Source organism: Conger conger, chromosome 1, assembly GCF_963514075.1.
Source record: "Conger conger chromosome 1, fConCon1.1, whole genome shotgun sequence".
Lineage (NCBI taxonomy): Eukaryota > Metazoa > Chordata > Actinopteri > Anguilliformes > Congridae > Conger > Conger conger.
In genome coordinates, this window is record NC_083760.1 from 55,113,299 (window position 1) to 55,134,112 (window position 20,814).

The 20,814-nt window shown below is 44.2% G+C and overlaps 2 protein-coding genes across 3 annotated transcripts in view; both read right to left on the reverse strand.

Moving 5' to 3' along the window:
* rad54b (RAD54 homolog B) overlaps positions 1–20,814 on the reverse strand; it is a 34,083-nt gene that overhangs the window by 11,833 nt on the left and 1,436 nt on the right. For both annotated transcript variants that reach the window (XM_061217551.1, XM_061217557.1), the window contains exons 2-9: positions 20,197–20,353; positions 19,872–20,046; positions 3,934–4,185; positions 3,520–3,813; positions 2,975–3,137; positions 2,326–2,551; positions 1,636–1,843; positions 909–1,048 (exon numbers count right to left, since the gene is read on the reverse strand). In XM_061217551.1, coding sequence (XP_061073535.1) covers positions 909–1,048; positions 1,636–1,843; positions 2,326–2,551; positions 2,975–3,137; positions 3,520–3,813; positions 3,934–4,185; positions 19,872–20,046; positions 20,197–20,353 — 1,615 coding nt within the window. The remainder of the gene's footprint in view (positions 1–908; positions 1,049–1,635; positions 1,844–2,325; positions 2,552–2,974; positions 3,138–3,519; positions 3,814–3,933; positions 4,186–19,871; positions 20,047–20,196; positions 20,354–20,814) is intronic.
* On the reverse strand, positions 10,023–17,741 carry LOC133108132 (fibrinogen silencer-binding protein). Its single transcript, XM_061217568.1, has 2 exons — positions 16,050–17,741; positions 10,023–13,182 (listed from the first exon to the last, which is right to left on the reverse strand). Exons 1-2 carry the CDS (start codon positions 16,448–16,450, stop codon positions 12,636–12,638), a joined length of 948 nt encoding a protein of 315 aa, XP_061073552.1. The 5' UTR covers positions 16,451–17,741; the 3' UTR covers positions 10,023–12,635.

The window sequence follows — 20,814 nt, forward strand, 5'->3', positions numbered from 1 at the left end:
TGGGGCCGAGTGCACCTCTATGGGGCCGAGCGCACCGCTATGGGGCCGAGCGCACCGCTATGGGGCCGAACACACCGCTATGGGGCCGAGCGCACCGCTATGGGGCCGAACACACCGCTATGGGGCCGAACACACCGCTATGGGGCCGAGCGCACCGCTATGGGGCCGAGTGCACCGCTATGGGGCCGAACACACCGCTATGGGGCCGAGTGCACCGCTATGGGGGCGAGCACACCGCTATGGGGGCGAGCGCACCTCTATGGGGCCGAGTGCACCTCTATGGGGGCGAGCGCACCGCTATGGGGGCGAGCGCACCGCTATGGGGCCGAGTGCACCTCTATGGGGCCGAGCACACCGCTATGGGGCCGAGCGCACCTCTATGGGGCCGAGTGCACCGCTATGGGGCCGAACACACCGCTATGGGGCCGAGTGCACCGCTATGGGGCCGAGCGCACCTCTATGGGGCCGAGCGCACCGCTATGGGGCCGAGCGCACCTCTATGGGGCCGAGTGCACCGCTATGGGGCCGAGTGCACCTCTATGGGGCCGAGCACACCGCTATGGGGCCGAGCGCACCTCTATGGGGCCGAGTGCACCGCTATGGGGCCGAACACACCGCTATGGGGCCGAGTGCACCGCTATGGGGCCGAACACACCGCTATGGGGCCGAACACACCGCTATGGGGCCGAGCGCACCGCTATGGGGCCGAACACACCGCTATGGGGCCGAGCGCACCGCTATGAAGGAAAGGGGTGCGCTGGATTTACAACACAAGACAAAACAAAAACATTATTAAACAGAATGCAGGACAAATATTGTTTCATCTTGCTTTTCTTGTTTTCATAATTGTGGGAATCCAAAATTGTAATTGAGAATGTTATTAATCACCCAGCGTGGAGTGAGAGTACCTCAGTGGCGGAGGGCTGGCGGGATCGGAGAATCGGTTCCTCATACACTTTCCTGTAGGCAGAAGAAGAGCCCAGCACCCCTGGGTTGACAAACTCAATGATGGAGAAGAACTCCTGGAGGTCATTCTGAACCGGAGTCCCTGCAGCATTGAAAAAACATCGCTTTTACTAACGAGAGTGGGAGACACAAACACCACATACAAAGATTTACACACTCAAACATGACTCACAAACACAGCGCACATACACACAAATACAAACCCATTTATACACTCAAACATGACTCAAATGGTAAAATGGTAAATGGTTGGAATTTAAATGGCGCCTATATCCAAAGCGCTGTACAACTAATGCTTCTCATTCACCCATTCATACACACACTCACATACCAACGGCGACTGGCTGTCATGCAAGGCACAAACCAGCTCATCAGGAGCATTTGGGGGTTAGGTGTCTTGCTCAGGGACACTTCGACACACCCAGGGTGGGATCGAACCAGCAACCTTCCGACTGCTCTTACAGCCTGAGCCAATGTCGCCCCCAATTACTCACAAACACAGTGCACATATCCACAAATACAGACCCATTTATACACTCAAACATGACTCACAAACACAGCTCACATATATACAAATACAGACCCATTTACACACTCAAACATGACTCACACATGCACACAGCTTAAAAAGGCCAGAGGGCATTAGTGTAGGCCAAAGTGAGGGCTGACCTGTGAGGATGACCCTATGCAGACAGGCCAGGCTGCTGAGGGCCGAGGAGGTCTTGATGTTGCTGTTCTTCAGCCGGTGGCCTTCGTCACAGATGAGCAGGCTGAACTCCACCTGCTCCACCTGCTCCACGGAGCGCAGCAGCATCTCGTAGCTGATCACCAGGACACTGCACAGGGGCGAGTTCACAAAGTCTTCAACTTTGTGGTCCTAGGGCAGGGAAACGCACAGGAGAGCCTGGCTGTTACTGAAACGCACAGGAGAGCCAGGCTGTTATTGACCACCTCTCACCCTGCACAGTGGAGACTACCTGGGAATGAATCAATGCATGGACTACAGCCCCTTTTCTAGAGTACATCTATGAATCTATGTGATCAACCAACAAGAGTAAAGAAATTCTTCAGTTTGTTTAATGTTCATGACCGGACATGGTATCATGAACCAATTGTATTTAAGTGCCAGAAACACAAATCATTGCAGCAAGTTGCATCACTTTCATTCCGCAGCCTTAGCCAATCAGAAAACGTGGTAGGAGGTCCAAGGACATTTTAACAGTGAACGAAAGTCTAAACTTTGAATTACTGACTTTGAAAACCATTTGGTGTTCCTGCTTGAATGCACCAGCAGTAAAAATACAAAATCCTGGTTGTCTCTGGCCCTGCGTTCTTCAATTGCCACCCCCAACCCGTCACCTGATCCACAGTGAAGATGTTGATCCTCTCTCTCCCCAGCCACTTCTGGAACTCGGCGGCCCAATTCTTCACCAGGCTGCCGGGGGTGACCACCAGCACACGCCGGGCCATGGGCCGGCCCCCGTAGGGCCCCTGCCGCAGCAGGGTCCACACCAGCGCGATGCACTGCAGGGTCTTCCCCAGGCCCATCTCGTCTGCCAGGATGGCTCCGTGCCGGGAAACCGACCTGGTAGACACACACCATAAGGAGATAAGAAACAAAATAGAAGAAATGGGCAATATAAAACCATCAACAAGCAATAAATACAATCAGTCAGTTGCAAACACACTCATTCCATTGAAGAGCATAGGTCCTTTGCAGTGTACACACAGGCCAAACACTCACTGTTACTTACGGCATACAAATAGGTATCACAGGGGCACATGCAGGCACCTATATATATATATATATATATATATATATATATACATACATAACACATCACACACCCTCACAGGCTGTCATAAGCGCAACATTCTGATCCTCCAAACCTGACTGCTGTATCTAACTTCATGTATACTTGATAATGTATGTTGTCTATTTGAGTACAACATATATTTGAGTTTGTATGTTCCTTTTTGTTTTTTTAAAGAAAAGCAGGTTGTGCACCTCATTCCCATGACGCACTCATACAGGAAGACCACCCCCTCTCTCTGGTGGGGCCTGAGGTATCCGGTGAGGTGCGGGTCCACCACGACGTCCAGCACTGGCAGGCCAGCCTTGTTGAAGACCCACTGGTGGTTCTCTGTGGGCCTTGGCATGACCAGGGCCCCTGCACATGTACGTACACACATACACACACAATATGATACATGATATCAGACCCACATGCCGGTGTGAAACAGACACCAAGCAGCTCTATTTGTTTACATGGCTACATAACTTTCTGTATAATTAATTCTGTCTGAACCCCAACTTTTAGCCCCGTTTTTGCTCAACCCTGCACGTTTTCTCTTACATAAGCATAAACTCGCACTCCGTCTAGTGGTTAAAATGGGCGTGCATTTACCATGCGCTCGAGATGATGTTTTAATAGCTCAAACTTAACTTATCGGCATGATGCAAAGATCATGGCCAATATTACGAGTTACTGGTTAGTGCTATCACAAAAAATGGGCTGTCTCGTGCATCCCTACTACGTACGCATGTGGTACCTGGTGCGAGGGGGTCGTGTCGAGGCCCACAAGCCAGCCCCTCTGTTGGCAAGGCTCTCTGGTTCTCCATTCCACCCTTCAGTGAGGGTCTGGAGAAGGGCTTGGATACAGGGTTTCGAATGGGCGGGGCCACCACTTCCATCACTGACGGCTCAGTCCCCGCATCCTGGAAGCAACGTCCGCTGCGGAATTCCTCGGCGGAGATGGTGCCCATCACCTCCACCTCCTTCCCACCCACCATCAGAGACTGGCCCTCTGTCAGGCTCTCCAGCTGCGATGACTTGTAGCCAATGCCTGTGTGAGGAGAGGTGTGGTGGATCTTCATTCGTAAGAACACGGCTGTCGAGATATCCCTGCCAAGCACAACCCCACAGAGATGTGGGTATTTTAGGTGCAAGAAGCGGGAGGCCTCACCTCTCCCGATGTCCTTGCCCTCCATGTCCTTCAGGATGACACTCCGCCCCCGAGCCACCAGCACCGCATCCCCCTCCCACCTCTTGTGCTTCTTCTTGGACGCCTTGCACCACATCACACTGAAGTACCTGGCACTGCAGTCTGGCCCGGTATCACCTATCTGAAGCACCCGCGGTGGGTCCTGAACCGGCGGGGAAACACCAGGCCTGCTGGGACGCAGCAGACTGGTATCCACCGAAGGGTGCTCAAAACCTGGACGGATGCAAAACAAAATGCACCAGTCACTGAAACATAGCATTCCCATTGTAAGGCCTGCAGCCCTTCAGCTTTCAAGAGTGATTTGGTGAAGATGCAATGGGATCGAGCGAGCTATTGACTTCTGCAGCTTTGGCAGATCCCTGGTGCAATAAATATCAAAGCGTGCAGGGTTTGAGTTCTTCCTCAAAACTGATTAGTCCCAAGACAAACACAGTATACAGTCCCCTCCAAAAGTATTGGATCTGCAAGGCCAATTCCTTTGTTTTTGCAAAATACTGAATACATTTTTTAGAACAGTTTTAGAACATGGCACCTTTGGCATCAGACCAACCAATTTTAAGGTGAACAAAGCATACCTTTATATATTTAAGTAAACAAAAGTAAACAACACTAAATATTGGGAAGCATATCCCTTGCTTGCAATAACTGCATCAAGCCTGCAACCCTTTGACATCATCAAACTGTTGTATTCTTCTTTTGTGATGCTTTTCCAGGCTTTTACTGCAACCTCTTTTCAGTTTTTCATGAGGTGACATTCATGCTCAATTTGGTTAAGGTCTGGGGATTGACTAGAGTGACTTGAGTGTGTTTTGGGTAATTGTCTTGCTGCATAATGAAGTTCCTGCCGACTAGTTTGGATGCATTTCTCTGTAAGTTGGCAGATAATGTTTTTGTAGACTTCTGAATTCAACCTGCTACTACCACCATGAGTTACATCATCAATACAAATGTGAACCCACTCCAGAAGCAGCCATGCAAGTCCAAGCCAAGACACTTCCTCCACTGTGCTTCACAGATGAGCCCGTATGTTTTGGGTCGTGAACAGATCCCTTCTTTCTCCACACTTTGGTAGAGGTTAATCTTGGTCTCATCAGTCCATAAAATTTTGTGGCTCATCTCTGTACTTCTTTGCAAATTGTTATCTTGCATTCGGATTCTTACTACTGATGAGGGGTTTGCATCTTGTGGTACAGCCTCTATATTGCTGCTCTCTAAGACTTCTTTGAATGGTTGATTGAGATACCTTCACCCCTGCCCTGTGGAGATTGTAAATGGTAAATGGTAAATGGTTGGCATTTATATAGCGTCTTTATCCAAAGTGCTGTACAATTGATGCTTCTCATTCACCCATTCATACACACACTCACACACTGACGGCGATTGGCTGCCATGCAAGGCGCCGACCAGCTCGTCAGGAGCATTTGGGGGTTAGGTGTCTTGCTCAGGGACAATTCGACACAGCCCAGGTAGGGGATCGAAACGGCAACCCTCCGACTGCCAGACGACTGCTCTTACTGCCTGAGCCATGTCAATTGTTTGTGATGTCACTGACTGATGTTTTGGGGTTTTTCTTCACAGCTCTCACAAGGCTTCTTTTATCAACTGCTGTCGTTTACATTTACATTTCAGTCATTTGGCACACGCTTTTAATCCAAAGCGACAGTAAATAGGTTCTTCCACAAGTTAAAGCATCACATACATAACCAGTAAAATGCACATGAAGGGCTGTTCTAAACAAAAATACAGTCATCGTAAGTGCAATTTTTTATTTATTTTTGGTTAGACAAGAGGAATATCGGAAAGGGGGGGGGGGTCAGGAGAGAGGACAAAGGTATAGTTTGAAAAGGTGTGTTTTTAGTCTGCGTCAAAATAGGGGGAGGGATTCTGCTGTCCTGACAGTGGTAGGCAAGTCATTCAACCACTGAGGAACCAGGATGGAAAACAGGCGTGAAAGTGCAGCTCGACCGCCAGGTGCCCGTAGAGAGGGAACCATAAGGCGACCAGAGTTGGCAGACCGGAGTGGTCTTGCAGGGGAGTAGGGAATGATTGAGGATTGTATGTAAGGTGGTGCAGTCCCCTTAGCAGACTGAAATGCCAACACTAGGGCCTTGAAGTGGATGCATGCAGCAATAGGAAGCCAGTGGAGGCCAATGAGGAGTGGGGTGACATGAGCCGACCTGGGCTGACTGGTGATCAGGCAGGCTGCAGCATTCAGGACCAGCTGGAGGGGCTGGGAGACCGGCTAGGAGGGAGTTGCAGTAATTCAGGCGGGAAATAATGAGCTCCTGGACTAGGAGCTGGGTGGCTTTCTCCATCAGGAGATGACGGATACGGCGTATATGGTAGAGGAAGAACCTGCAGGTTCTGCCAGTGGAGGATACATGTGGAGTGAGGGTGAGGTGGTTATCAAGAGTCACCCCAAGATTCTTGGCTGTATGGGAGGAGGATACTTCAAAGTCCTCAACAATCAGTGAGATTGTTGGGAGACAATCGGAGAGGACTTATCAGGGATGTAAAGAAGCTCAGTCTTGGCAAGGTTAAGCTTCAGGTGGTGGGAAGTCATCCACGCAGAGATATCAGTCGAGCAGGCAGAGATCTGTGTGGTGACCTGGGTATTGGGGCGGAAGGAAAAAAAGAGTTGAGTGTCATCGTCATAAGAATGGTAAGAAAAGAGATAACAGAACCAAGAGACATTGTGTATAGAGAGAAGAGGAGAGGACCAAGAACTGAGCCCTGTGGGACTCCACTTTGTAGGGGGTGAGGGTCAGAGACTGAGCCCCTCCAAGTCACCTGGTAGGAACGACCAGAGAGGTAGGAGGAAAAACATGCAAGTGCAGATCCTGTGACACCCATCCCAGTCAGCGATGAGAGCAGAATCTCATGGATGACTGTATCGGAGGCAGCCAACAGGTCGAGGAAGATGAGGACAGAGGAGAGGGATTTGGCTTCAGCAGAGTGGAGTGCCTCAGTGACCGCTAGTAGGGCGGTCTCAATGGACTGGCCACTTTTGAAGCCGGACTGGTTGGGATCGTGGATATTGTTGTGGAGAACATAAGTGGATAGTTGGGAGCAGACCACCCGTTCCAGAGTTTTAGATAAAAAGGGAAGAGCAGGTTTTTTGAGCAGGGGAGTGACTCTGGCCCTCTTCAGGGAAGAGGGCATGGTGCCAGAAGAGAGGGAGGTGTTGATTAGAGAGGAGAGAAAAGGGAGAACGTCATTAGAGATGGATTATAGAAGGCGAGAACGGATTGGGGTCAAGAGGACAGGTGGTTGGGGGGTGGGATGTGAGGAATTTCAAAGTGTCAGAGACGGGAGAAAAGGTGGATAGGGAGTTGGGGAAGGTAGGAGGGTCAGCAGGGGGAGAGGGTGGGGAGAAGGAATTGTGAATGGCATCTACCTTCTGTTCAAAGAAGGAGACATAGTCATCAGGTGCGAGTGATGAGGGAGGTGGGAGGGAGGGGGGCGAGAAGAGAGGAGAAGGTTGAAAACAGTTTGCGAGGATTAGAGGCGGCTGCATTAACTTTAGAGTGAAAGAAGGAAGACTTAGCTTGAGAGACAGAGGAATAGAAAGATGATAGGAGGGCATGGAAGGAAGCCATATCACTGTGGAGACAGGACCTTTTCCATTTTCTCTCCGCAGCCCACAGTTTGGTTCGGTCAGCTCGTAGAGCATCAGAAAGCCAAGGACTGGGGGGGGAGGCCCGAGCTAATTTGGTAGCGAGGGGACAAGGAAGGAGGATCCAAAGGAAGATGAGAGAGAGCACATGAGGGTTGAGGCAGCATCGTCGGGAGACAGTCGAGAGAAAGACTCCGCAGATGAGAGGGAGGAGAGAATTTCCTATGTAACAATACACATTTACTATTTGCATTAGGCCATTTTAGGAGTTGCCATTTTCCAGGTTGGGGAGAGTGGTGGTACAGCACTATTGATAGTAAAACACACAATATTATGGCCTCAGTACTTGGTAGATTACTTTATATACTCCATATTGAAATCAGCCAAGGGAAACTGACATCCCTATTAATAATTAACGGTTTCCACCTGGCAGCTGCTATTGGGAATATGTTGGGACTAATTAACTCCTGCATGACGGCATCATTGACACCGACGATATTTGGTTATGTCTGGCCAGATTATAAACTGAACACAGACAGAAAACGGCATGACACCATAGTTGTCTTTATAAGTAGGGGGAAATCAGTGTTTTTATTTGTTGACTTTCACCAGTCTCGATATTCTACAGGTTAAATAAACTAATTATACATACCCTGGCCACCTCTCCTCACCTCTGCATTGCCACTACAGAGGCAATGCAGAAAGTCATTAAGTCCATTTTCAGCAAAGATGGATCAACTATTCATAATAATGGCAGGAAAATCTATATTTGTACACTTTATTTCTGTATGTACACTCACCGAGCATTTTATGAGGAACATTTTGACTTTATTATCTAGAGTCCTCATCGCACTCTTGCAATTATCTAACCAGTCAATTCTGTGGCAGCAGTACAATACATACAATCATGTAGATACGGGTCAGGAGCTTCAGTTAATGTTCACATCAACTATCAGAATGAGGAAAAATGTGATCCATGTGACTTTGACCGTGGAATGATTTTTGGTGGCAGACAGAGATTTGAGTATCTCAGAAACTGCTGATCTCGTGGGATTTTCACGCACACTAGTCTGCAAAGAATGGTGCAAAAAAGAAAAAAAACATCCAGTGAGCAGGAGTTCAGCAGACAGAATGAGAGATGCCAGAGCACAATAAGTCTAAGAAATAAGTTTAATAAATACCTAATAAAGTGCCTGGTGAGTTTATTATGTGGCACAACACATGTTAATTACTCCTGCAAGACACCAAATTAAATGCAATGTAAATGTTAAATGATCTAGGAAAAAGATAACACACAGGGAGCTGCAGTTGAAATTATTTTGAAGCAACATGGCCATATTAATATGAAGAGCCTGCCATTTTATAATAAAGCTGCACCCCGCCATTCACATGCATGTTGTTCTAAAACTAGCCAGCAGAGGGAACCAAAAACTTAGGCCTTCAACATCCCCAAAAGCCTGCCATTTTCTTACTGCTCTCTCCCCATGTTGACATTACAGTTTTGGGATGATTTGCCTGCATAGCCACACTTTCCACCCCAATGAAAAAAGTGAGATACTAAACATATTACAAAATGATCCAATATATGACTTGCTACTAGGGTATTAGGTCTGCAACCCTGTTCCAGGTGAATTGAAGGGTCGGCTGATTTTGTCTCAAAAATGAAAAGCCGCAAAACCAGGAGAGGTGCATAAAATAATTGCTGGTGTAAATGTACCATACTAGCAATGCCATGGACACCAAAATGTACCCCAAGTATTTTAAATGTGCTAAATAGAATATAGAATGTAACAAGACTATTTTATTTATGTTAATAATTGCAATATTTGCAAATATTCCATAGCACCCTCGGGCTATCTGTGCAGTGCAGCTTCTGTCACTCTGGAAACAGTGAGAGAAAGGCTTTGCCTGCAGCAGACATCTGGAGCAACACAACCCACTGAAAATGTCACGAGGGGGGGTGGGGGAATCATACATTGAGAAAATCAACACTATAATCTAACTCCTGTTTTGGGAACCACAGGGCCACATGGGAAAATTTTTAATTCTGTGTGCACCTCACCTACAGTGAAGTTTAGCTACTGGTTAAACAGATACTGGTAATTACACTTAATTTGGTGTAACTGCATTTTAATTTGGTGTAACCCTTTCTGAAATACTAAGAACGCTTTTAACATAATGAAACAACTGACTTCTGCAAAAGATTCAAAAGAGAAAAAGGGGAAAGGGGGGGATGCCAAATGTAATTCATATTGGCGCAATGGAAACAAAAGACAGACACCAAGCACTAAGGTATCAAGATCAAGACACAGGACTCGATCTCCACATTACGATCCATGACCTCCCAGCTTCCGACATGGCCGAGTGTTCTGAGACCCAATGACATAACAAAAATTTAAGCTGCCCTAAATCACAAGAAGAGGACATCAGCTCATCAAATAATGCACTGTGATCCTGCTGAAGCAAAGCTAACTTCAACCTGATCAAAGGTTCATCAGCTCTTTAATCAGAATCACAGCTTTTATTGCCAGCCAAGGTAGAAACTGTGAAATATTATTCATGAGCAGGGAAAAAAATAAAAAAATCTAAGCCATGAACTGGAAGGACAATACAAAATAGTCAGGTCAAATAAAACCTTAGAAAATGACTTTAATTCCAGGTATGAAATTCCCTCATACGGCAACTACAGGCATCAGACAAACATTGCTCAATTTCTCTTATTTACACGGTTGACGTATCTAAATTTGTTTTGAAAAGATGGGTTATTCGGTGAAAATTCAACCAGAGCTGTGGGAGTTGACCACTCCACTTTTGCTCAAACTTTGTAAATGTTCTTTATAAATTCAATAAAGAACATCCAAAATATTAGCCTCATTGGATTTGTCATTCTAGGCTCTTAAAACAGGAGGGGTACCCAAAAAGTCACTCACGAGTGGAAATTGGGCTTTGTGTCAATTTTGGAGCATCAAATCAAATTCTGGAGCAGGGGAAAAAAACTGAAAACATGACAAAAAAATGCCAAGACATAGCAGTAACAACAGCAACACGTTTTTGTACTATATAAGTACGCCTATTATACCTTTTGAACTACCTTAAGTTTCATTTTAATTCATCAGAAACTTTCCACAAACTACTTGTATATATGCAAGTTTTTGGTCATTTTCTGGAAGGCCACAAGGTTAGCATTGTATAATGTTTTAATAAATGATCTATTTTCCGAGTGGCGGTTTGCAACCAAAATATCTATTAGTCTTAGAAGTTTGCCAAGCAGCATGATTTATTATTTTCTCAGCAGTATTATGAAAATCGGAGTTCATAATCTGAAGCTAGAAAAAATAAATAAAGATAAATAAATAATCTCAGACTATACATTTTCAGGTTTTTCCTCTCCTTAAGAGCCAATATACCTAGAACGACAAATCCAATGAGGCTAATATTTTGGATGTTCTTTATTGAATATATAAAGAACACTTAAAAAGTTTGAGCAAAATCAGAGAGGTCAACTCTGTTTGATTTTTCATGGAATTAACCAGATACGAAAGAATGAGAACAAACAACTGCTGCTGCTTTAAAAAAAGAAGAAAATAGCTGGACTGTTCAATGAATACATTGTTTCTATAGGAACCATTACACATTACTCTGAAAGGCTTCTGAAATGAGCAGTTTTAGCATTAGCAGTGCACACGTCTCCTTTTTCAATAAGCAGGAATCAAGAGTTCCTTGTCCATCAGCGGCAGCTCAGTATTTTGTCACTTTGCTGGGTTATGATGTAATTAAGACAAAATTACTTGATTACATTGAGTTGACAGAACCTCAGTGATCCGAACCTCAGAAAACCAAAAAGTCTGGTCAACCGAAAGGGGTATGGATATCGGAAATATAACATTAATACAAAACGACGACTGCAAAATGCAATCAATTTTGATATGATTCCAAGACTCTCTCATTAATTGAGAAATATGAAGAAAAAAAACATGGGAGTGAGCTTAACAGCTATTGCTAAGGAGTAGCCTACAAAGAAAGTACAGCTTGCGACATGAAAAAACAACAGGACAAAATTTGCTGTTCAATGGAAACGAGAAGCAGACAAATGATTTTAAATCCAGCAAAGATTGCGCCACACTGATGGCTATGGGCCAATGGAAGCGACTTTCCAGGGTTACTATAGGCATTTTACAAGTTTAGCCTATTTTTGGTTTTATTTGACTTCAGATTATATTAATAGTTACTGTTACTAATTGGAGAATGCCAAGGAGGCTATTGTTTTACTATGACTTGAAATAAACTGAACTGAAATAAATATTGAATTTCGTAAAATTGGTGTATTTCAACTTCACTTTGAGAGTTTAAAAATTGCAGTGTTCTGAATGACTATTCATTCCTGATGTGCTTGGTTCTCTGAGGTTCGACTGTAAATTATATTTATTTCACTGTTGAAGAACATTTATTTGGTCAAATGATTACAAATGATCAACTCTTACGGACTAATTAGATTTTAAGGTTGACACAAGAACCGCAGATCCTGTGGTTCTGCAGGAGCAGGGTTGGTCACCCCCGTGCCAAATATTAAAGTCTTGAAGTCAAATGAGAGCCCTGTCAATGGGATCTCACAGCAGGCTAACCTTACTGTTGGGCTGCTGGCAGATTTGAAGAGCAGCGTAACTACTGTGCATCTGTCTGCATCTGAGCCACACAAACAATAAAATATGCCCACAGAGATGAAACATGAATGAAACCAACTGATCACAGCAAACATCCAAAGGAAGACACACATCGCACAGAGGAGCGTGGAGTTTATCACGTGGCTTGAAATTCACAGTCACCTTGACCCAGGCAGATGGCGGGGTTAATTCTACGTCACACTACGGCTCTGGTTGTGGGAAATTCAAAGGTGTCATACAGTGGTGACCAGGAAGTGGCTCCAACCCTATCCTGGTTGCCGCTCTCCAATGGGGGGAGAAATGGCTACGGTGATTTGGAAAACCTAGAATATCCAGGTGAAGCCACACGCATGGTTGGAGCACAGGAGAGATGGGGTGCAGGGGGGTCACATATGTGGAATGGGGAGCCCGTGTCTCAGGCGCGCTGCCTTCAGCCGCTCCACCTTGATCTTTGCCCGGAGCAGCTCCTCCTCCAGCTGCTGCTTCCTCTTCAGGCCCTCCCGTTTCTCCTCGATGTACAGCCCCATCTTCCTCTGGTTGTCCATCAGCAGTTCGTGCTCCTCCTTGGAGAGCTGCAGGGTCTCGTGCTCCAGGCCCGCCAGGTGCCGGAGACCCTCGGGACGGGCGTACAGGTCTCGTCTGAGCGGGATGGGCGAGGGGGACATGGCCAGGTTGACCGACGAGGGACAGGGGGAGATGGAGCCGTCAAAACACTGGACCGAGCCGATCCCCTCCTCTTCCTCTTCCCCGGCGTCCATGTCGTCGCGCCCGTCTTCTATCCGCGTGGACAGAATGGTGAGGTCGGGCGGAGGCTTGACATCCATGTCGGGGTCCAGGCGCACCATGACGGCGGCCGGCTGGTAATCTGAGATGGCCGGGAGGGAGGAGCTGCTGCCGGGCTGCTCGATCGGCGAGTCGCGCTTGTAGAAGATCCTGAAAGACAAGACGGCCAGCAAATGATCAGCAGTGCTAGAGTTACCCTGGAAGGTATGAGGGTGTGTGCGGTTTACTTCTCTCCACATGCCCTAGTCAAGCCGAACAACATCCCCACAAAAGAGCAGCAGCTCATACGCTTAGAATAAAGGCAAAAATTTTACTTCAATCCAACCTTTGATCTCAACCAAATTTGGATGAATTCTGCTTTAACAAGCATGCCAATTACCTGAATAACACAATGGAAAGTAATCCCTAAGCTTTCTCTTAATTGTGCCTCATGCTGTAAGCATTTGCTTCCTTCTCTCTCTAGCCGCCACTGAAATAAAAGCCTTCTTTTTGCAATTCCGCCTTTGAAATTTTGCCTCAGTTCACTATCAACAGTATAAAAAGTTATGATGTTCATGTTATGTTAAGACAGTTAGGCTAATGCTAACTAGCATGCTCTTGAATTTAAAAGCAAACCAATAACATCCTGTCTTGAAACACTTTCAATAACTGCCTGAGATTCCTCATTTGATGAATAAATGCAGAAATTAGATGTGTTATGATATGTATGGTACAGCTTGTGCAATGTTTTGTAGGCTATCATCGGATCTACTGAGCAGAAACAACAGTGCTACTGGACTGATAAAGAATCAAATTACTTCTTCCTTATGCGTGCTTACAGATCACAGGCCTAGGCCTGTGCGGATGTGCTCTGCCAGTTAGCAGAAGCATTCGGGTTTTGGGCAGTTTGCAATGTAATTGAAATTATGTTAGTTTCAAATCAGAACTGATTATGTGTGGGATTGGGAATTACACTGAATTTCCCAGTATAACAAACTTTGCAATAAACTTAAAATAAACAGATGTCATGAATGACACAAAGTAATCAATGCCACACAGCTCAAATCAAGAAGCCATCTGTGAAATATTAGCTTGGTTGAACTGAATTTGTAGAAAGATTTTAAGGCTAATTTGTGAAATGATATTTGCTCCTTAAACTCTACTCTACTTTTACTACTGGTCTAAATACATTTCATACACACAGTATCTACAAAAATATCAAACCCTTAAATATGTATATCTACTCAAAAAGGAGTGAGGTTGGGGGGAGAGTAAATAATATAATTATAATTTACAATAACTTATTTACCATATTATTAAATTGCATGCATTGGAATACATGTAAAATTATAGTAGGTTACACAGTTGTGAAGCAATGTGAATGAAAACTGGGAACAGTGAATGTGTGATCAAAGTGGTTTATTCTAATTTGAAAAAGAATTTGATTTGAACCAATCCCAGCTTTGAAAAGCTCTCTTGTATGGTACAGTACTTGATATTTCTACAAAAGATAAAACATGTCGTGGATTTGCCTTTAACTTGCATACCTGCCTCCTAAATTTAAAAACAAATTATTTACAGTTGGGTGTCTTACTGGATATAAGCTGATTTTGGGGTTTTTTGGTCTGTTTTGGCACTAAAGCGATGACTGTAACTCACTTTTTCTAAGTACCTACATTACTTCACACAGTTTGTGTCCAAGGCCTAAAATGGCTGGCAATTGAAAGGAAACCAAGGACCTCAAGGACATGCTTGACAACCCTGAAATACAGTAATCACGCAAGACTGAAAATAGTTATATGCTGGACAATAATATTTTGTCAGCGGTAAAAGAAATAGCTGCTTATGACACCAATGCTAATGTTACCTGCACCTAGAGCCTATAAGCAATTGATGAGAACTGTTTATCTTAAAGCAGATGCTAATCTCTGGGTAATTCAGTAACAATAAAAATGCCATATTCTTAACCAGCCTTAACCAGCAGCTCTACTTTTAAACATTAACAAGGGACCAAATCCAGTTGTTTAGCTTGAGCTACATTTCATAGGAGCTGATTTCCAACAAATATAAAATGACCACCTCGTACCACTTTACATTAAACTTGGTGCATATTCACTACATAATACTTTCACATGCTGGAACGAAATATAAATGGGAATTAAAATGGAAATAAAAAACAATTAGGCTAATTTGATTTGTTATGAAGCAAATGAACTGATCACACATCCAAGATTCAAAAACAAAAATACTTTGAAACAATGGGAGGGAAGTGAGCGACCTTGGCTCGTGCTGGCTAATTCCTTCCCTTTGCTGGTCAGAAAATTACAGCATTTGTTGCTCAATACCTTTTCTCTGCACAGTTCATATTCATAAAAACAAAAACTGAAAAGTGCTCCGAGATAAGAATTCAGAGACACCAAACCAAACAAAGACGGAGGACGAGGTTGATAGATAGGGGATCTGTGTTGCTGTTATAAAAAAAGAAAAAGAAAAAAGCACTACTCTGCTGTTGCTCAACACACGCTTGCTTTTCAGCAAGACTGCCTGCAGCTGTTTCCGCATTTCTTTTCTGGCCTGTCGACCAAAAAAGCAAAAGTGCACAAGAAACAATTTACTTGCAGCCAGGGAAACAAATGCAAGACAACCCCCTCGTTCCAGAGAGCAACTGGCTGGACGGCACTCACAATAGCGCGCTTGTCTCTTTAATCTAGCATTACACCCGGCAAGAAAAAAGGGGGAGGGATTGGCGTACGGCTAAATGCAGTGCTGTATAGTGTAAACTGGGTATGCTACACTTCCACAGCAGCATTCACAGTGAGTGTTAAAGCTTCCTAAAGATAATGCCGAACCCTGACTTACGGCTAACAGAACATCTACAAGGAAGTACAAACCATGGATTAAATGTACCGGGGTATTTATTACACTTAAAGAAAGAAATGGAGGGGAGGGCATTTAAATGACCACAACACTGGTGTTATTGGAGGACACCAAGTGAGTGGGCCTGGCTGGAGGCAGGAGGGTCGGGGGCAGGGTCTTACCTGTGCATGGCATTGTGTTCCTTTTCGTGAAGAGGGTGGAAGAGGTGGGGGATCATCTCCATGACCCTCTTGGTGGGCTCGGAGATGCTGCCCCGGTACTCTGGCTGGGCGTGCTTGCGCTGGACCATCTCCTGCTTGGCGCTCTCCTTCAGCCGCTTGTACAAGGTGCGCAGGCCCTGGGCAGTTCGAGGCGGCCGGTCACCGCCCAGCGCATTGTACTGGTCTGCAATGTTGTCCCAGCACTTGTTTTTGTCCACAATCACAGCGTGCTTGTTGGTGTGCTCTTCCAGAATCCGAATGTGGGGCTTCACCAGTTTCAGTAGGTCCAGCTTCTCAGAGAGAGTGAAATTGGACGACCTAGCTTTCCCCACCATGTTTGTTGCCATGAACACAGCAGCCATCCTTGCTCATGCTGTGCCTGATGTCTTTTTGTTGTTGTCTTGTTTTGTTTTCCTGTCTTCCTCTCTCCAGCTCTACCTCTAAATCTCTTCCTCGTCCTTTCTTTCCCCCTCTCAAACATATAAACATACACATACATGCACACACACAGGAGTCCCTCTCCCCTCTGTTACACAACACATACACACACACACAAAAAGAAATCAGGCTTAACTAGGCCAGCCTCATCTAGGCCCACGCCTACCAGGGAGGGTTTTATTGAAATTCCTTTCAGCTTAAGCTGACGCAGATTCAGGAAAGCTGCTTAAACCCAGCCTGACCTACATACAGATCTAGACTCTATTAAATTGTAAACCAAGCAAGCACACTTTGCTTTTTTCATGTGCATGTCAAAGGCGCTAAATATTTGTGCTTGAAGAAAAACGGGCGAATGATTTTCTTGTTTGGTTGCAAATACGTTAGCCCACAGATCTAAAACAGCGTGTGCGGAAGAGGTGTGTACCGTAGCGCTCTAACGGTTGTTATCTGCACAAAGAGAAGCTGAAACGCCAGACAAACGTTATGCACGGCTAACAAACAATCGACACGGCGTCTAAAAGTGAATAAAAAGGAAAATAGTCCGTACGGTAGGTGATCGACGTGTTAGACTGAAGAGAAAGTGCACGCGGGCAAACACTAGTTGCTTTTAATTTGAAGTACGGGAGGGAGAGGCAGAGCTTGTGTGCTTACTGATCCCGAACACAGCCCTAATCTGCCTCGCGCTGGCGCTGCAGCACCCACGCTAATTTGCATAATGCTGGACCTGCTGTCAATCACACTCCGCGTTTCTAGTCGGCTGGTTAGGTTTCACCCAAAACTCAAGTTTTAGTATTAGCCAAGTTAATCTGCACCTATAATACGTTAATATATAGCAAGCGTTGCTATCGCTCGTCCAACGACGACTGACATTGGATGGGCATTTTCCTTTTTAACGTTTCAGTGGCTAGTCGACCCGTGGCAAATAACGTTTGATAGTCGTTTTGTACTTTACTACGTTTTATTATCATGAAAGGATACGTTTCGGTTTTGGTTTGTTACCCACACATACTTTGTTGTAAAAAACATTTGTTCAACAAGACTCAGCCATATGAGTTCGTTGTACGCGTAGCGACACATCTGCATTAATCTAGAATTAACCAATACCGAACAATGTAGGCTAAAAATGGCAACGCCTACTGTATTTCTCTCTCGTTCAAAACTGAAGAAGAAACTAAGCACGACTTTTTACATGCTCATTGCTCTGCACTGGCTAAAATATTTCCACGGAGTTATTACAAGCCTTGTAGCTCATGGATGTACTTTGGCGGATGCATTTCAGCTTCCGACTTCCTGTGTTACGCTATTGAAAATGGAAATAAATTCGAAAACAAGTTATGCCTAAACCCCAGTCTTTACACCCGTTTAGGTACGATACTGTATAATTAATATAAGTGAACCTGACAGATATCGGTAACAATAATAATAAATAAAATAAAAATCAGTGTTTGTTTTTAATCCGAGACCAGAACCATGGTCTAATTACCACACTCGTCCCAAGGTTAACCATGCAGCGTGGACTTTAAGACATGAACCCCGAGTCTATATCGCCATGCTGCTTTGAGTGCGTCACAACATGCAGGAATACAATCAGGAGGTTTTTACAAATTTGCCTTGATGTGTATGTCCTCTTAAAAAAAATACACACACACACATATATATATATATATATATATATATACACAATACATTTTTATAAATAATAGTTTTTTCTGTGGGCATTGTGCCTCTATGAACAGTCTATTTCATGTGCTTTGCCAGTTTGAGCGAGGCTGAGCACAGGTGCCTCTGGGGATGATGGGTTGCACCTTGTCCCCAATGCAACGGAAAGCCCAAACTATCTCCAATGGAAAACCTAATTTAGTCTTCGACTCAGCAGATATCAGCAAAGCTTCAAGACCAGCTTTACACCAGTACTTGCTTGAAACATGCCATCTACATTGTTTAATAACCACATCAGAACTGCAATTCATTCTGTGGTTTTAATTTAACTTGTTTCATGTTATGAGAAAAATGTCTGAGAAAAAAATCATATATGGTAATCATGTCAAGCAGCAGTTATATTAATATTTAAAACATTTTAGAATTACAAATTATCTGTGGAAAATGTACTGATTTAAGCATATTGCACTGTTTACATTTGAATTTCACATTAAACAGCATTCCAATACGAAAGTAAAATCAAGATTGTACTGAATGACTTGTATTTGATTAGCCCATAGCATAATCACCTTAGGAAAGAAAGTTAAAACATTTTTTTAAAAGCTCATGTCAATATACAAAAATACAAAGCTAAAAAAGATAATATCATGAGGTGAACCCCAAAAAAACCCATTCAAAATATCATGTCACATTATACCATTATGCCATTTGATTACATTTATTTCACTTTTTCCTTGCAATACATTTTCAAGGAAATAACTTTCTTTCTTTTTTTTTAAACATTGGTTTAAACTGACTATCATGAACACACACACACACACACAACAACGTTTTGTGTATCACAACCTGATGCACTGAATTAATTTTTTGTGTAGATCCATGAAATAAAATTCAGGTTGAAGAAATTCTATTCACTCGTTGCAAATCACTCGAACCAAGATACCCGTTAATCAAGCCACGAGAAATAACCAGAAATTGGTGAACAAAACCTGGGTGAAGTCACAAAAGACAACAATCCAACACTGCTCACACACCAAATAACAAATAACATACAACATGTACTCCACAAAACAAGACTCAACTACTAACAAAACTGTCCAAGATGAGAATATACAGCAATTTAAAATGCTCTATAAATTTCTCAATTAAATCCAGATTAAATAAACAATTTAAGACAAAAATATTTATTTATGGCTGCCAATAAAGAACTGCACTCCTGGACTATGCTAGCACACCACACGAGAGTGTAATTTGGTAACTATTGATAAATAATCAACATTTCTTAGAGGGGCTGGAAATTATCTCACAGGTTTCTGTGTTCAGGATTTAATACAGCATCCATTTGTATAGGAATCAATGCCTATACAGCTGCATAGGGAAAGACCAACACCCCTCTAATGCCACATCGCTCAAAAACCACAGATTCTGAATAGTATAACAATTTCTTGAACAGATTATAACCTTCTTTCAAACTCTGATCTCACTATACAGAGTTGTGAGTACTCACATGACATGACATTATTAGGGGAAAACCAATCACCCACAATCCATTTCAAATGAGTAATTGGGATTAGTGTGTAACAATTTGTGTGGCTGTTCAACACCGGCCAACAATAACTCAATCCCACAAACAGCAGCATATACCAATAAAGAGAGGGGGATGGTGAACTCCAGGCTTGATCTTACCTGTGCCGAGTTTGTCCTCTGGGGGATGCTCCTCTCTGCTGGGTAAAGGGGAGCAATTCTGCAGCACAGTGCAATTCTCTTTGGACTCTCCCAGCGGAACAGCATTCAGAATTTTTGCCAGTGCATTAGACAGGACAGGGGTTTCACATTTCTGCTCAGGAAGACACTTCAGTACCTATGAAGAGGGAGAAAAATACTGAACAATCAACTGCTTTCAATAAATCTGATGTACCGCATATGCTAAGAACATACAAATAAGTCTAACCCGAAACAGGAGGACATTGGGTACAAATTACGGACAAAAAGTGACGGATGAATGTTGTACCTGGTTAAGTGTGTTGCACGCCATGAGCTGAGGTTGCTCTGCTGCTGGGATGGGCCTGGGACCCAGGCTGTACTGGGCGGCCCCCGGGGCAATAAACCTGGGCCTCTTGGTCGCATTTCCATTCTGCTGGCTGGGAGCCCCTGAGCGGCGCATGATGCTGGGGGAGACAGAGTGCGGCTCAGTGAATGCTCAGTGAATGCTCAGTGAAAGCTCAGTGAAAGCTCAGTGAAAGCTCAGTGAAAGCTCAGTGAAAGCTCAGTGAAAGCTCAGTGAACAGTACAATGGTCAAGGCACACCTTCTGGCATTATAGACTACAAATATTACCAAATCCACTTCTAATGTCATATCAAAATGACTTTTATAAAATACAGTTTGTGACTTGTATGTGTAATGAAAGATATTGAGCTTACAGAAATTCCTGATAAGCTACCTTACAAAGGCAGGCATAGGTCTGTGGTCTAAAACAAGAAAATGCACTTCAGGCAACTACACAGCAATTTGTGCTTGTGCAGTACAAGCGGGTTTTAAACGGATGTATCAATTTTGTTTGCAAGTAAATCTGTCCTTCAATAAACAATTCAATTATGACTATTTTAGCCAAATAAAGAGACCTTTGA

Coding starts and splice junctions, on each gene's coding strand:
- LOC133108132 (XM_061217568.1), bottom strand. CDS start 16,450: ATGGCTGCTGTGTTCATGGCAACAAACATGGTGGGGAAAGCTAGGTCG. Junction 13,183..16,049: donor GAACACAATGCCATGCACAG/GTAAGACCCTGC, acceptor CTTGTCTTTCAG/GATCTTCTACAAGCGCGACT.